Source organism: Tachypleus tridentatus, chromosome 2 (genome assembly GCF_004210375.1).
Source record: "Tachypleus tridentatus isolate NWPU-2018 chromosome 2, ASM421037v1, whole genome shotgun sequence".
NCBI classification, from domain to species: Eukaryota; Metazoa; Arthropoda; class Merostomata; order Xiphosura; family Limulidae; genus Tachypleus; species Tachypleus tridentatus.
The window spans coordinates 82,241,829-82,260,377 of record NC_134826.1 but is presented as its reverse complement, the minus strand read 5'-3'; the positions used below and the strand labels follow the sequence as shown (position 1 = coordinate 82,260,377).

The 18,549-nt window shown below is 36.7% G+C and overlaps 1 protein-coding gene across 2 annotated transcripts in view; it reads left to right on the top strand.

Moving 5' to 3' along the window:
• LOC143244365 (uncharacterized) overlaps positions 1 to 16,323 on the top strand; it is a 151,092-nt gene extending 134,769 nt beyond the window's left edge. For both annotated transcript variants that reach the window (XM_076488902.1, XM_076488903.1), the window contains exons 7-10: positions 9,200 to 9,589; positions 10,639 to 10,701; positions 11,843 to 12,035; positions 14,310 to 16,323. In XM_076488902.1, coding sequence (XP_076345017.1) covers positions 9,200 to 9,589; positions 10,639 to 10,701; positions 11,843 to 12,035; positions 14,310 to 14,418 — 755 coding nt within the window. In that variant the 3' untranslated portion in view covers positions 14,419 to 16,323. The remainder of the gene's footprint in view (positions 1 to 9,199; positions 9,590 to 10,638; positions 10,702 to 11,842; positions 12,036 to 14,309) is intronic.
• Positions 16,324 to 18,549: the final 2,226 nt, after the last annotated feature.

The following is an 18,549-nucleotide window of genomic DNA, read 5'->3' as shown; positions in this document are numbered from 1 at the left end:
AAACTAACTACATATTGATTTAAGTAATAAAGCCACGACGACCCCAACTGATAAAGGTACAGCTATCGACAAAATACAATATTTACAATACACCGTTATTTTAACATGTTTGTGGATGACTAACCGTGTAAACTGCTGATAATTCTCTGGTACTCTTATCTATCTACACACACACACACACACACAGGAGTGAGGGTAACTTAGTGATAATTATTTATATTCATGGCTGACTTTACTCTCAATGTTTTTATTTATTTTTCGGTTTTCATTGGAGGAGGGATAGTTTTGTGGGGATATTAAGTTTTGTCACGAGAACAGAATCTAGTCAGTCCGGAAGTCCTGCACCTGCCTTACCAATACGTCATCCCGGGGATGACTCATCAAGGTCCTCTAAAGAACCACGTGACAAAAAATCCCTTGGGTACTGCGTGCTACGTATACGTTAGTGTGCGTGTAGAGAAGGGTACGAATGAGTTGTTCAGGGTCTTGCACGTGAAACTCCTTAAACATTTTCTAGGTTAAGACAGGTGCAATTCTGTGGTACAGGTGATATGTGTTGGTTGGTGATTAATGAGCAATTCCATTTCAACTATTTTTTTTTTTTTTTTTTACTGAAAACAACAACAACAAAAGTAGAAGCTGATTCACTTGCTATCACATTTAAAGCTGCACTGATCGCCACTAGTTTTAAACTACAGAAGACAACTTATCAACGAACACATACATACCGCCATCTTTGACCATCATTCTTAACCACATCCACTTTCCAAAAGTGTGAAACGCGCCTTTTTTGTTTCTAATTGTACGTGAAGAGTGACCATCCGATCCAAAGTTAGGCACACCAACCTTTAAGCCACGCCTGGTATGTATTAGATGAAGTGTCAGTCGTTATTTACGATAGGAATGACTAATGAAGATATTTAAAACATTTATTAAAAAAAATACAACACGAAACAACGCTTCGACCTAGTTGGGTCCGGCATGACCAGGTAGTTAGGGCGTTTGGCTCGCAATCTGAAGGTGGTGGATTCGAATCCCCGTCACATCAAACATGTTCGCCCTTTCAGCCTTGGGGGGATTATAATATACGTTCAATCCCACTATGCGTTGGTAAAAGAGTAGCCCAGCAGATGGCGGTAGGTGGTGATGACTAGCTCTTTTCCCTCTAAGTCTTACACTGCTAAATTAGGGACGGCTAAGGTAGGTAGCCCTCGTGTAGCTTTGCTCGAAATTCAAAACAAACAAACGACCCCACTAATTCATCATCAGGTTAAGATGACCTCATCCCCAGGAAGTTTCACTGTCACAGTCCTCCACTTCTGTAACTTTCTCACCAGGTCTTCATGTTTTACTATTTCAATCAACATTTGTTGTTCACTCTGTTGTTGGTCTTCACATATGTCTTTTCCCTTCTGTTTCACTCTCTGGAAGGACTCGCTGGATTTTGTCTCGTTTCAATGATGAGGCCAAATTTCCTCCTCTTGATGGTTGGTACAACGCATCTTTTCACATTCACAACATCGAGAACTTCTTCGTTCGTTATCTTGTCTGTTTTAGATATTTTAATAATCTTTCTGTACACCCACATCTCAAATGTTTCCAATTTGTTAACCAATGCTTGTGTCAAGGGTCATTTTTCACACCCAACATAAAATGACCGAAGGATATTAAAATGTTACTTGTTTTAAATAAGAGATTTTAGTATCCATGTCAACTGTTTATTCTGTATATATGTATTTACTTGAAATGGGTTACTCGCCATTATTAATATATCATTTGTTGTAATTCGTTGATCTTTAACAAAGACTGAAAGTAATAATAAATGTAACCATACCTAGTAGTATACCTATGCTCGTATACAAGCCTTTCCCCCACGCAGAACTTTATTGGTAGAAACGCACCATGTGTCGTGACGTAAGCGTTCGCTCGGTAGTGTTGCATGTAATGGTTGACTGTTCGGTTTTGACCTTCAAACACGGAGAAAAGTCACAGTGTCATTGAACCACTACTAACTCACTGGCATTGAAATCCAGTTTCACGAACGCCGCCGGATCTTCGTTTCCTTTTACGTATATGATTCTCTTCAGACCGCCGGGGGGCGTTCTACTTGACTACGTCTTGCGGCTGTGTTACAGTGTTGGTGATTCCACTCAGTATTGTATTGTTTCTTACTGACCACGTGTTGATATTCCTCACTTATTTGTTAGTTCGTGGAAAGTACATCAGCTATGCGTGAGGTGAAAAAGACAATTCATTCTACAGCGTTGTTTTCACACCTTTCAGTGTTAATAATTTAAACCTTAATTAATTCACGACTTGTAAACATAAGTGATAAATCATGAATGAGAAATTTAAGCGTTAAACATACATCGGCTTTGTAGAAATTTTTTTTATCAAGGTTTTTGAGAAACTCATCCATTTGATGTATTCTTACGCGAGTTATCTTTCAATAAACAGTTTTAGGAAAATATATTGTTTTTTTTAAATTTAAATAAGTGTTCCAGTCGTGCTAATATTATTCAGTTCACAATTTAGAGTATTTTAACAGTGTAGTTATAGTTTCTTATTGTTCAGATAGGGTGTGGGTTTTTATAATGCCACAGTCGTCTGCCTATCAAGTGGACAGCATGTCCCGGAATCAACCTATCGTTCAGCCTTGAACGATTCTTCGAAACTCGCGACTAACTCCCTGAGTGTGTTTACCTTATCCATTATCTCTCACTTTCTCTGTCTCTCAGAGTGCATCAAATACACGAGACCTGTCCGACCAGTTTCAGTCACGTGTATAGCGGAAGTACATACGCGTGGAGGTCCTGACTTTTCGGAAAAGCGGTATACTTGTCACGTGCATTTTTAATTTCCAACAAATCATTAAAAACAAACAAAAAACAAATCAGCATTACAGACCACATTAACTTACCTTTAAAACATTTGTCACTTGGAACAGAAACTACGTCACAATCTGTTGGTCTACGATAGGATATTAAACGGAAGGTTATATAATGGTAACTTTTTATGCCAGTTTTTAACTCAATAAAGCTATACCGGTATAACTATATCCCTTTATCTGCACTCAAACCATTTCAGTGAAAGAAGCCAAAAACAGGTGACGTATGAGGTCAACATTTCTAAATAAGACGCAATTTCTCATCTCGAATAACTGTCACAACGCGTTTCCAGATTTACTTTTGTCATATAGTAAATCTGCCCAACATGAACCGTAGTCTAAGAAACGTTTCGATTCTTGTTAAGGCGGCCAGGGACCTCCCAATTCCCGAAGACTGCCCCTGAATGAGGAAAGTCGCGCTGATTCGAGAAGTGTCCCCGATCTGAAAACACTGGTCCGAAACATTTCCTATGTTATGAAGCTCGCAACAACAACAAAACAACCAGTAAACATTCGGCCAATAATTATTAGCACTGTTTGCTTGTGTACATGTGACAACACATCCGGTCGCCATGGTAATGATCTTTTTTCTCTTTTAAAGCAATAAAATCCTAAAGCAAACTCACTCATCAAGGTAATACAAGTGACACTAAATCATACAAGATTCCCCAGGGTTGCTTTTATCTGGAATTCTGGTGACTGTAAATATACCTTTCCTTATTCGCTTTGTGTTTACAAATTATGGTCACCTTATTATATGAACATGATAGGTAGAGAAAGAAAGAAGAAATCAAAGAATGATAACAACACGAAACGTTTACTCTCGGAAAATAATGGTTATGTCTTTCTGAAGAAACGAGACTGTTGTATATGAAACAGAAAATGTAACGTACGTGTCTGTGGTGTTGCAGCTTTATACTGTACCTGAAAAAAATGTCCGATGCTTTTATCATCGTCTGTAAACATATATTTAAAAAATCTTAACAGCAATATTCTATATACTTAAATAACTTCCTTGTGTGATCAGTTTAATCAATGTTTCTCAGCAAACTTCACATTAAAGCACTTCAAGTCTAGAAAAACACATTCAACCGTTTTCGTTTTTTCATTAATATTTTTCTCGGAATCGGATCCACCTATGTTTGGCAATGTTCCAAGCGTCCACCTGAAGATCTTGTAAAGTTTGTAAAGACTGCGTTGGCGCCAAACTCTGAGCCGTTTGTTCTTATCGGACCAATGACACGCTTAACCTTGAACTTGTGCCCCTGCAACTTTCTACCTTCCTCTTCTGACCAATGAGGCCGTTGATATCATGAAAAGTGTTAATATCGTGTGCTGTTTTACAGTTCAAACTATTCCTAACTTCAGTTCATCAGAGGTGACCACTGGTTATGCTTGTATGGTGGTATACATCCCCCCCCCCTAAAAAAAAAAACCACCACGAAAATGAAAGAAGATGGCGCTGGACTTTGACACAAATCCAAAAGTACATCAGATATAGCGTATTTTACGCGTTGCATGACACGTTTTCCCTGAAAAATCGCCATGCGTCTTCCAAGACAAAAGTGATGTGTTAAGACAAGAGGTTAGCTTAGGGTTTACTCAAAACAGCCTCTCATACAGACCATTATCTTATTACTTAACAATTACAAGTATCTTCAATAACATAAAACATTCAGTTTAACTAATATTGTTGATATACTGTGAGGAATGTGATGTATTTGACTTATTTACTCAGTAGGTTGAAAAATAGTTAAGGTTGCATCAAGGTATTGGTTGCTGAGTCAAAATACTGTTTTCTTAGAATTGTCTTTCCAAAATTGGGGTGCGTATTCCACAGTGTAGCATCTTACAAGGCGTAAAATACGGTAACGTACGCTATTCGTGTCATGTCTGATTCATGGGGTAACATTAACGTATATGCTTTTAACTGCAGTGTTTATCCAAGAACTATACACCACAAAGAAACTCATTTAAATATAGATGAAATAATGTGTTGTGTGTCGTCGTGAACTATAAACTGCAAGCAGCCTTATTCAAATAAGGATTGGTTAAAGAACTCGACTCCTAATCTGAGGGTCACGAGTTCGAAGCCCCGTGACACCAAACATGCTCGCTCTTTCAGCTGTGGAGGCGTTATAATGTGACGATCAATCCCACTATTCGTTGGTAAAAGAGTAGCCCAAGAGTTTGTGGTGGGTGGTGGTAATTAGCTGCCTTCCCTCTAGTCTTACACTACTAAATTAGGGACGGCTAGCACAGATAGCTCTCGTGTAACTTTGCGCGAAATTTAGAAAAAATATCGTATAATCATTGAAAATGGCTACAAAAACGTGCAAAATTTCAGAACCTGCTAACAAAATTATGAAACGTAATAACTAGCCACCAAGTTTATTACTGGGGGAGATAAGGCCTCTTGCTTCTCCAGCGCATACCCCTGGATATTATCTATGATGAATCATCACTTATAAGAGCACCATATAATCCCTAAAATAATAACTTATAAGTCGAGTATGCCTTAGCGGTTAGCATACCGGGCTACTTATTAGAAGGTCTGGGGTTTGCGCCGCGATACTGCTGAACAGCTCTGCACTTTGAGTTTTTTCGTAATAGAAGTAAACGCCAATCCTGTTAATCAATATAAAGCACTTGTGGTGGCAGGTGCGCTGATGAGTGGCTGCTGTCTTTCTTCTAATAAGAAGATCCAATTAGGGAAGATCGTCCGTGAATCATAACCGAGAATCTCATACGTCCCTTATCTAGCCGTTCAGATAGGAAATACCGAAAAAAAACTTAACAAAAAACAGAGATAAAGCAGAAGGTATATATAAACAAAAGAAAATGGTAGAATAGTATGCAGAATTATAACCGAACTTAGCAAAATCCGTTTATGATTCTACATATTATTTTTACCTGCGTTACGAACCCTAAGCAACGATTGTACCAAAATAGTGTTAATATATTACTTAGTAGAACATCCAAAAATACTGTTTATTATTTAAACCAGTGACATAAATAACTGAACAAATACTTCAGTTGTGTACTTAAGTTTGTCTTCGAAGATTGTCCTTAACGCAAACTTATGTTTGTACCATGGAAAAGGATGTCCGTTTTAACAAACAGGATAGAACATTAATAGTATAGGTCATAATCTTTCCTATCAATTTAAACCTATGTAAGTAGCACAGAATATTCCAATTCTCGAACATTTCTCTGTGGATTCAGATCTCGTTTGAAACAAAGACCATAAATGGTTTATTCTGGAATGATTTTGTTTGTTTATTTTGAATTTCACGCAAAGCTACGCGAGGGCTATCTGCGCTAGCCGTCCCTAATTTAGCACTGTAAGACTAGAGGGAAGATAGCTAGTCATCACCGCCCACCGCCAACTCTTGGGCTACACTTTTACCAACGATTAGTGGGATTGGCTGTAGTATTATAACGCCCCCACGGCTGAATGGGCGAACATGTTTGGTGTGGATAATACGATAATATGGCATACTTTAAGATACTATTAGTAATTTAATGTTTGTTTTGTAACTATGGAATTTTTGTATCCGATATAAAATTGTGTGAACGTCCGCGTTATAACTCAATCAAAACCAACCAAACGTAGTTTAACAGGTAAATTTTATCATATCAATGCAAATTCCAAATATTGGAATTCTCACTTTTATCATTTCCGCTTTCAATCAACTAAGAATATTGTTGGAATTTAACTTACGTATCGTGCCTTCTCATATTTCCGCTTTTAAACAACTAGGAATATTTACGTGAGCTGGTATAATATTAGTTCCTTTTAAACTGCTGATTAGTCGAATCACGTACGCACCACACTTTTCCTTTTTAGTCACAGAAGATTACCTGAAATACCACGAAACATTTCGTACACCTGCCTGCCTTACAGGGGAAACCGTTGTAGTCAACATCAGGTCTTAAGATAGTTGGTACGAAGTCAATACACTTTCAAGGTTGTCGTTAGAGTCGTACACTCTAAACATTGCCATCTAGTGGCCAACATATCAACTGTGTTTTGTTCGCTTTGGAACGAAATCAGCTATTTTTCGTATTTTTCCTTGTTAGAAACAACTTAAATCTGATGTTTTTAGGCTTACTTGTAATTCTTTGTAGCATGATAATTATTTTTAATCGTTTTTTAGTATAATATATCAAACCTACATGGGCTTTCACAGTAATTTTTACAGGTGGGGTAGTTTGAAATTGGGAATCGAATATAAAAAAAAAATCATATACACATGCTTAATGTCGTAATCTGAGGGTCACGGGTTCGAATCCCCGTCGCACAAAATATGCCCGCCCTTTCAGCCGTGAGGGTGTTATAATGTCACGGTCAATCCCACTATTCTTTCGTAAAAGAGTAGCCCAAGAGTTGGCGGTAGGTGGTGATGACTACCTGCCTTCCCTCTAGTTTTACACTGCAAAATTAGGGACGGCTAGCGCAGATAGCCCTCGTGTAGCTTTGCGCGAAATTAAAAAACAACAAAACAACACATGCTTAATGAATAAAGAATAATATTTCTTATATTCCAGGTGTTGTAAAGTGCCTTCGTTTACCCCCACATTCTCTGTTGACACCAATTCTTTATATTTCAATTATAAAACTAAATTCTCAAAACTTACTCGTACACAAATACGGTGTAAAAAACAACCTAAAACCCAAGTTTTTGTTCCAGGAGAGAAATTAGCAATTTCGAATGAATGCCACGATCATCCTCATTTGTTTATTATTATAATATTTATTAACACATAGGTAAAGATGTAAACGGAAATTATACATTTGGAAAAAATATTTTTAAATAAAAATGATTCTTTTTTCTTTTGCCTGGCAGTATGCAGACAGTGGAAGGTACTCACTGTTGTACGTTCCGACTTATTAATTAGTGTGTTTATAATGTAGATTGATTTCTGTCACAGGAATTCCACGTAGATATCTTACTTAGGAATAACGAAAGATAGTAACTGTTTTATGCAAGGAACAAGATATTTAGATATAAAGGGGGCGCTGCACAGTCATCAACCTTAAAACCGGAAGTCACCCCCCACTTTTTCCCCTTCTCAGCAACCAACCAGCACCCTTTTAACGATAACTAAAAAAAATATCCTCGAACACTGTACAAGATAATTCTGGTTTATGAAATGAGTTTCTTGAAGTTTGTTATTTGAAGAGAATTTCAAGGTCAGGATGTGGTGAAAACTGAAAGTAGTTGCTAGGCAACGGGATCGCTGAACCCGAACTCCAGTTTGTATGACGTAGGCACTCTGTAGGGAGAAAGATATAATATCTGATTCGCTTGATCATAAAAATATTAATTTTGCAGTCAAAGTGCACGCCTCAAATTCATATATTTATTTCGATTTCACACGCCTTTCTCTTCTCTTCCTGCCAACACTCTGAAATCACTATGTAGTAAAGGGCACCTTTAAAAAGAAATTCTAATCGTTCTTTTGTTTTTTAAATAATGACTTGGACTCGTATGCTTCAATACCATTTAGTTCAGGTCATTTTAGGCGCCAGTCGCACTGCGGGTACTGTGGAAATATGTAAATTCACGGTCTATAACTTTAAGCCTATGTAAACAACCGTATCTAAAGTGCGTCTCCAGTATACTACAGACGTGGGAGAAATTGCTTGTTTTTTTAATTTCTCGCGAAGTTACACGAGGACTATATTCTCTAGCTATCCCTGATTTATCAGTGTTAGTTTAGAGAAAAAGCAGCTAGTCGTCACCACCCACCACCAACTCTTAGACTATTCTTTTACCAACCAATAGTCGGGATTGACTGTCACATTATAATGCCCCCACGGCTGAAAGGGGGAGGATGTTTGGTGTGACGGTGATTCGAATCCGAGACTCATAGAGTTCTAGTCGAGCTCCACTAACCACCTGGCCATGCCGGGCCTCATGGGAGAAATGTCTGTGAATCAGTTTAAATGCCTTTTAATTTGCAGTATTTCAAAGAAATCATGAAACATGTTTAAATGTATGTTTATACTATTATATTTCTATTTGTTTGTTATCTACCTTCCACCCCCGCCCACCAACAGTAGCTCAACAGGACGCTTGAAGGCTTATACGCTAAAAGTAAAGGTTCGATACCCGCGATGGGAACAGCGCACATGGCCAGTGTTATAGTTTTACACTTTAAAAAAAATTAAAAAGACAGCTTCTCGTCAATGCGGTTATCTATGGTATGTATGTTATATAGTATTTTCGTTTAATGATAATGTATTGTTTTTGTGTTTGTTTTTACTACAAATTTCATACATTCATACATACTTTCTTCTTATAGATTCTGGGTTCGTTTCTCGTCACTACTCAGAACCCCACTATAAACCACCACCTTCAACTCACAGCTATCTTGAGTCAGTTTCTCAACAGAATCCCCTCAGTCCTGGTACTCACTCCCCTCAGTATCTGAGGCAGCGTTTAGGACCTCCATCCCCACAGTCACCCTCTCATGGCCACGTTAGTAGCACGAGCCACCTACACTCCCTCTGTATTACAGAATCTTCAAACACTTCTCCTTCCACCTCTGGACTTCAGTCGTCACCAGGAGACGGAACTGGAAGACCACAAGCCATTCCAACTTCCGTTATTACCGCAGCTAATAGCAGCGTTTCCTTGGGTTCATCTTGTTACGTCGAGGATCTGTCCTTCCAGCCGAAACCTAAGAAAAAAGGTAGGAAGGACGAGAAACCATAAATACACGAATATCGGTAACGAAATGAAACAACTATAGATATAAGTTTTGTGAAGACTTTTTGTTTTTAGAGACAGAATAAATTTTCTGAAAGAATACTTTTATGCATGGTCTTGTTACAAAAATCCCTCTTTCCCCAATTTTGAAACCGAAGTTACGCCGCTGGAAATAATACTGAGTGATATCACTGAATGTGTAATAATGAGGGGAGTTTATAATTCGTTAGATATATGTTTCATGGGGGATATGTCCCCACAATTTTTTCTAAGACAATTTTTTGAAATAATTCTTTTATGTATATCATAGTTACAAAAACTGCCCCCCCCCAATAAAAAACTGAAACAGAAGTTACCTCATTGGAAACAGTCCAGGGTGATATCAGATAACGTAAAATAACTAGGGGTTTATCATTTGGTAGCTCTAAATGACATGTTATGTGAAGACGTCCATGTCCAATTTATTAGTTTTAACCCTTGATACTTTGATTACCGACATGGTCACATCGTGGTTCGATAATTTTTGTATCGTGTCAAAATTCTTTACTAAAATAAGTACATATTGGTTCACCACTTTCACCCTTCCAAAGGTGGCTTAGGGGTTCGTCAGTGGTCTTATAACGCTAAAAATCGCGTTTCGATACACGCACTGGGCAGAGCACAAATAGCTTATCGTGAGATTTGTGCTTTACAATAAACACAATCATTGTGATTCAACGCCTTATAATTATTAATTTAAATTATTTTCGCCACCCTTCACAATTTATTAATTAGACAATTCTAAAGTTATGACTTTATGTAATAGCATTAACGTTGGTAATATTTTGCTATGAATATCTGAAAGATAAGACTTGAATAGCACACTTCTGTTATCTTTGTTTTTTAAGTGAAAGGCCATATCCTTCAGTATTTTAAATAAAGTTTACTGAAAGGTCAAAGTTCAAATTAATAATCCACAAGTTAAACATCCTAAATATCTCTCTCCCGTTATTTGTGTATATATGTTTGTTTGTTTTTCTCTACATTTATTAGTACGGAGATCGAAAAATCCAGATGGCAGCACAACACCTTGTACGAAGCGGAAAAGTCGGGAAGGTAAAAATATTAAAAAATATGTTGCAATTTTTTTATCGTGTTTTTAGGAAGATAATGGTACAGGTATCAGATTTTGTTCATATTAAAATATTTTGTTGCATAAATTATTGTGTAATGTTAAATGGGTTTTATATGAGGTTCTTCCCCCACCTCCTTTTTTTTTTGACGTTTCGGTTTAGTAATTCTTTATGAAGAGAAACCCACTTGAAATAAGATCAAGTTGTTCTCTGCTTATCAATGAAAGTTACCGATAATACCAGACGTTCTGAGATACGTTTCGGTTTAGTTTAAGAATAATGGTAAATACGGATTAATTAATTCCAACAGCAAGATTGTACACGTAAGTAGTTTAATGATGCTGAGGGTAAATTTACAAATATATTGTTCTGGAAGTTGAAGTGAAATAGTTTTGGAAACTCTCATTTGTTAAATGCTAGCATTAAACTTCCACCGGTCAGTTGGCGGTAAGTTTTTGGACTATTAACTCTAGAGTACGGAGTTTGTTTCCCCGCGGTGATAAGCCCATCGTTAACTTTTGAGCTAGAAACAACAACTTTGCTAGCATCAACTGAACAGTTTATTTTCTGTATGTTTGTGTTAAAAGCAAGAACTTTGGTACTGCAAAGATAAAAACCGAACATAAGGTATGTTTGTGTCTCAAAACGGCTGGTATTGATAAGGAGAGAACAACGTTTCGACCTTCGTAGGTCATCTTCAGGTTAAGAAGGAGTTTGCAAATGACCGTTGCTAGACACACATCTTAGGGACGAGAGTATAAACGGCTACAGGATTGTAGGGAACAATGCAGTTGGATGTTAGGTTAGTAATTAGTATAGGCATAACATTTTTCTTTATATTGGTTTAACTTTGGTTTTAATTGCTATATAAGTAGGACTTTGATTTTGCGTTTGTTTATATTTGTTTCCCTACTATGTTCTTCTCCTGATAAATATTTGTTGAAATTTCTAATTAGACTGTTCTATTGAGTCTTGTTAAATTGTGAACAAAGTACGGACTTTACGTTTTTTATTTTAACGCCACTGGTGAATTGTTTGTTTTTAAATTCTGTTTTTGAACACACTTAATTATTATTCGTTCCTTTCGCATATTAAAAGGTTTTGTTTTAACCTGTATTTTTCAGGTTCAACCACATACCTTTGGGAATTTCTACTAAAGTTACTTCAAGACAGAAACTACTGTCCTCGCTACATTAAATGGGCAAACAGAGAAAAAGGGGTTTTCAAACTCGTCGACTCGAAGGCTGTATCAAAGCTTTGGGGGCTTCACAAAAACAAACCTGACATGAACTACGAGACAATGGGTCGAGCTCTGAGGTTTGCACGCTTTTAATAACCTGTTAGTTTCGTCACATGATTGTACTTTGAATTAAATTATCCAGGACTTTCCCATTAGAAAACTGATTTGATAATTTCATGGTTATTGATGTCTAACAGAATGTATTTTTATTGTTAAGCACACAAGGCTGCTTAGAAGGCTGTTTTGTTGTACCCATTGCATGGATTTAACTCCATATTCTAGTGCTATAAGCTCTCATGCTTACCACTATGCCCCTAGTGGCTCAGTGGTAAATCTGAAGGTTTGTAATGTTGAAAACCAGGTTTCGATACCCGTGAGTACAGCACGAATTAATCATTTTGTGTGGATTTGTGCTAAATATCAAACGTTTAAGCCCCCACCCCCAGTGGCTCAGCGGTAAGTCTTTGGATTTTTAACGCTAAAATTCGGTTTTCGACACTCGTGGTGGGCAAAGCACAGATAGCTCTTTGTATATTTTTACACCGAACAAATGAACCAAAAGTTACCATTGAGTCATCGTTGGGTGGAGTTTGGTTACATGGACGTAAATGATATCAGCTAACTTGGGTGTGCATATCTAACACCATCAGGGCCATAAGATGTGAGGTTGATCTTGTTGTTTTGAATTACGACTCCATCTACAATTTCAGCAATAGATTTAGTGTTCTGGGTTTCAGTTTCTGTTTCCAAGTGTTCGATTTGGTAAAAATGAGACAAATTCAGTCATATAAATATGCTTCAATCTTTTGTTACATTTTCTCGGGGACATACTTTAAAAGAACAATTTTGCCTCCCAGTAGCACAGTGTGCTACTGTCCATATCTATGAACTTATACTGCTAGAAACCGGGTTGCGATACATGTTGTGGGAAGAGCACAGATAGCCCTTTCTGCAGCTTTGTGCTTAATAACAAACAACAAAAAATCTAATGACAGTTTTCGTTAGTGTACTGAGAGCCTCGAGTCAAACAACAACAACAAACTAATGACAGTTTTCGTTAGTGTACTGAGAGCCTCGAGTCAAACAACAACAACAAACTAATGACAGTTTTCGTTAGTGTACTGAGAGCCTCGAGTCAAACAACAACAACAAACTAATGACAGTTTTCGTTAGTGTGCTGAGAGCCTCGAGTCAAACAACAACAACAAACTAATGACAGTTTTCGTTAGTGTGCTGAGAGCCTCGAGTCAAACAACAACAACAAACTAATGACAGTTTTCGTTAGTGTACTGAGAGCCTCGAGTCAAACAACAACAAACTAATGACAGTTTTCGTTAGTGTACTGAGAGCCTCGAGACAAACAACAACAACAACAAACTAATGACAGTTTTCGTTAGTGTACTGAGAGCCTCGAGTCAAACAACAACAAACTAATGACAGTTTTCGTTAGTGTACTGAGAGCCTCGAGTCAAACTAATGACAGTTTTCGTTAGTGTACTGAGAGCCTCGAGTCAAACTAATGACAGTTTTCGTTAGTGTACTGAGAACCTCGAGTCAAACAACAACAACAACAAACTAATGACAGTTTTCGTTAGTGTACTGAGAACCTCGAGTCAAACAACAACAACAAACTAACGACAGTTTTCGTTAGTGTACTGAGAACCTCGAGTCAAACAACAACAACAAACTAATGACAGTTTTCGTTAGTGTACTGAGAACCTCGAGTCAAACAACAACAACAAACTAATGACAGTTTTCGTTAGTGTGCTGAGAGCCTCGAGTCAAACAACAACAACAAACTAACGACAGTTTTCGTTAGTGTACTGAGAGCCTCGAGTCAAACAACAACAACAAACTAATGACAGTTTTCGTTAGTGTACTGAGAGCCTCGAGTCAAACAACAACAAACTAATGACAGTTTTCGTTAGTGTACTGAGAGCCTCGAGTCAAACAACAACAACAAACTAACGACAGTTTTCGTTAATGTACTGAGAGCCTCGAGTCAAACAACAACAACAAACTAATGACAATTTTCGTTAGTGTACTGAGAGCCACGAGTCAAACAACAACAAACTAATGACAGTTTTCGTTAGTGTACTGAGAGCCTCGAGTCAAACAACAACAAACTAATGACAGTTTTCGTTAGTGTACTGAGAGCCTCGAGTCAAACAACAACAACAAACTAATGACAGTTTTCGTTAGTGTACTGAGAGCCTCGAGTCTTTTTTTTTTTCCCATTTATCATTTTATTTCCTCTTTCTTAAAGCTTAACGTTAACAATGACACATTTAATGTAACTAATACAGTCTGATCATACTTACATTTCCGTTCGTTTCTCATCGATTTTAAAGGTATTACTATCAACGAGGAATCTTGGCTAAAGTTGATGGACAGAGGCTTGTGTACCAGTTTGTGGACGTACCAAAAGACATCGTGGAAATTGATTGTTCAGGAATGTAGGACTGAATGTCTAAAAATGTTAAACTGTGGTTGCCTTTGCCGAAGAGTGCTATGTCTGTGATGTGATTTTTAACAACGTTTCGAACTTTAACCTCGTTTCGAATTTTACTCTTGGATGAAGAAACTCCCCTGTTGCGAGGTGCACGTGTAAATGTATATTCTTGAATTGACTGAAGAAATATATTTTTGTATCAGGGAATCTCTATATGCTGTTATTAATCTAAAGTATCAAAAACGTACGTTTATTTATTTTTGTCTTATTAATAACCTGCGAGTTGTTGAGAATGTTATAGAAATCTTACTTATAAAGAATTTCTTTCATTCTGTGTGTGTGTGTATATATATATACAACACGTGGGTATAACAACAAAATATCATGATTTTTTTTTTTTTTTTTGGAGTTGAAAGCAGCCAATTGAAATGAAATTTCATTTGACGTATTTGGTGAAGTATATATACATAGAGTCACGCGTCTGTGTGCGCGATTTCGCGTCGTTTACACTGCTGCCATCTAGTATTTTTTATTGTAAACATATAAAAACGATGTTAATGAAGTAAATTACTATTTTCCTCAAAACCTTTCTTTACCCTAGGATATAACCTACCTGTGAACTAGTGCATTATGCTACAGCCTAAAGAAATTTTCTGTGAAATGAACTGTGTTTTTTGTATCCCTCTGTTTAACGTTACACTCGATGCGGAAGTACACAGTGTAACAGCTGATGTTGTAAACAATTTCATTTGCCAACATAACATATTAATTCGTCATTTTTGTGTTTCTTGTTAACATGCGCAGATAAAGGTTTAGGCTAATACATTTGTAGATGAGTTTATTCTACAAGCTGCAAGCAGCTTTGTGTCCGATTACATAGTTGCTGATATAGTTCGTTTTAATAATGTGGAGTCACTTTTCTATTTTAGTAGGTTGTCGATCGATATATTAAAATATTTTAAACACTTTTGAGCGAAGTGACAATTTCAGGGCGTTTTTTTATTTAGTATTTTCTTGTACTTAAAATAAAAACAACCTCATCCAAAGGTAAAGAAGTCAGAACAGGGGGCGCTGTAGCTTTCGCACTTTTACATATTTGACCTACATAGAAACTGTAGATTATAATATTAATTTTCGGGGGGGAGGGGAGGGCTGACTCCAGATCCACTCAGATCTCGCTGCTTTCATATTTCCATTATCTCATTGTAAAAATCTGCATGTCTAACTGAACACTCCAACACTATAGCCTTTCTAGCTTCCAAGCCCTAAATAAACACGTTAAATATAAAACTCAACACGTGCCTTTTAATTATACGCACTTTTATATACTTTATTTCTTTACTATAAGAGTGCGTTTTATAAGGTTGGATATGATTAAGAATATTCGATATTTTCTGCACACGAGATATGTTAACGTCATTCTAAAAATACGATATTGTCATCTGTTGCTAGGAGATGGAAAAATTCGTTGTTGAATGTAAAAGTTTCAAAAGTTAAAGCACGAGCTCTAAACGAGACTAGCCATTAAAAAAGATGTAACGGATGTCTATAGTAGGTGCAAGTAAGTCTAGATAAAGACTCGTAGAACGAAGTTGGCTACTGCCAAAATACTGAACTTTAGTGTGGATTTCTCTACCTAGGTGTCGGTTAGTTTTTGGTATAAGACAATGAATATCTAGTTCTTTATATTTCGATCAAAATTCTTATGGCACTAAATACAATAATGACATTAAGGCCATGTAAATAAGTGGGCGAAGTCACATCTTGTTTATTACTGGTCATGTTAGAATTAAATAAACCAATCGTTATAGATTGTACTTTCTTATGTGATACGAGCCCTTTTTTAATTATTATTTTTAACGTAAGCTTAAGTGGACTTTGTGTATTAAGAGTATTAAACTGTTCTATTGAAACATGTTTCGTGTTGTTATTGTTAACACTCGATTGTTTTCACTAGGTATATTTTGTACCGAGAGTGCAGTTTTAGGCTTAACATTAGTGTACGTTTGGCAGTGGTACTTTTCATTGGATACAATGCAAGATTGATTAAGACACTGATAAAGATTGTTTTGTATTTGATGTTATTAGAGTTTCGAACCGTTCGATAATGTCTATTTAAAATTAAAGGATCAGCCCCCAAAACAAACATGGGCGGAACGTTTTACAGGGGGTGAGGGTGGTGGGGTAAAGAAGTGCGAAATTGTGAATTGAATAATAAACTTCACATACACATACTGAAACAATTGTTTCTCATATTTATGGGGGAAGTGCCCCTACGGACCCCCATATGTTCTCACAACCGACTTCTCGTGATAGAGTGTGGCTTCAAGAGCTAATTAAGCAAAGTGTAGCTACTCACCTGGGTTAAGTTTAAAAAACAAAACAAAATACGTGTGGTTGGCACTAGGATAGGAATTATTAATACAACTGGTGGCAGCGAACGTTACTACAAACGTCACATTCAACTTGTTAGTTAGTCTGTCTGTTTTAGAGCAGAGCGACCTTAGGCTATCTGTTGTGTACACCGTAGGTAATCGAACCCCGGATTCTAGTGTTGTAAGTTCGTCAACTTACTGCTGTCCGAGCGGAGGGCGAACTTTCAGTTCAACCTCGTCCTTAATATTCAAGAAACGATTTTTTTCGCCCCCAAACTCCAGCTTTTGAACGGCCAGAGGTAATGAACACTTTTTTTAATGAACGTTTGATATATTCTTTTGACCCATTTTGTATTGGGCCTTTTGTGTAGAATACGCCTTTTAATGTAAAGTACGAGCGTTATGTAAATAGACTTATGTAAAAAATATATTTTCTTGTATAAATTAGCTTATTGTTCTACGACATTGAAAAATCACTGAATGCGGTGAAATTTTGTTTTAGTAGGGCGCTAACAAGACCTACGATAAAGGATTAGCTATAGAAATGCATTATTAAATGACGCCGCTTAGCGGTAAGAACTACTATGAGACCAAGTTAATTTAAATAATAGTTTTCATTCCTGCCTCGTGCACAATTATTTTTATCCGTTCCTAAATTATAAGTTTGCTATTTAATTGTCTTATATTTTAGAACCTGTTTAGTTTTGTTGTATTGGAAAAAATGCACGTGTTCTGTAAATATAAGCCTTGAAAATAAACATATTATGGGATACATAGTTTCATTTCTCAATAAATATTAAACTTCGATCACAAATTCCTGACAGGTGTTTACGTCAAATAAGTTTGTTTGAAATTGGGCAATATTTTTCGAAAAGTTAGGTACACACATTATGATATCTTGCACATGTTAGTTGAATGCTAAAATGTACAATGTGTATTTTACCTTTCGCTTTCTAGTTTTTTGAAAACCAGTAACTTCAAACATTTTAAAGAATTAATATATATTTACCGTAACGACTGTGCGCGATAAAGTCTTGGAGAATATTATTCACACCAGATGGCAGGTCAAGTTCCCTGATGATGTACAGTCTTTCGAGATGGTGGCGCTTTTCTACTCAGGATTCGGTATATACGAATTTTGATGAATCACATTAACAAATACCGTGTTTACTCGCTTATAAGACGGGGATTTTTCCTCGAGATTTCGGGCTCAAATTGGGGGGGCCCGTCTTATAGGCGAGGTCTACAGACATAGAAAATAAATTTAGTTCACTCAGAACTGTGCAGATATTTCAGACAGTGAAAATAGGGAAGTGAGCTATCTTGTTATTATTAGATCTGTGATTGTGGAGAACACGGAGGAATGTGACCTCTACGATGATGGATTGTCCGAGGAGCAGTTTTATGAACTGTTTGGAGATAGCGACAACGAATAATTTGAAGGCTTTTGAATTTCATAACTTGCATACTGATTTGCTGTGTTCTATTAAAGTGCAGTTTGCGTAAACTCTTTTAATACTTTGAAGAAATGTGGTTTAAAAGTTAGCATAAACGTACTTTGATACTGAAATATGTTGTGATAAGTTTTGTGCGTTAGATTGTTCTTTGTTATGTGTTTTAAATATGAATATTTATCATACAGTAAATAAAATAGTTGATGAAATTCCATTAAACGCTTGAACACCGAGTTTGGATTTATTCATTTATTTTCACTTTTCTATCTCTTCTATTTTTCTCCTTCTAATCTGAAATCGAAATATCGTA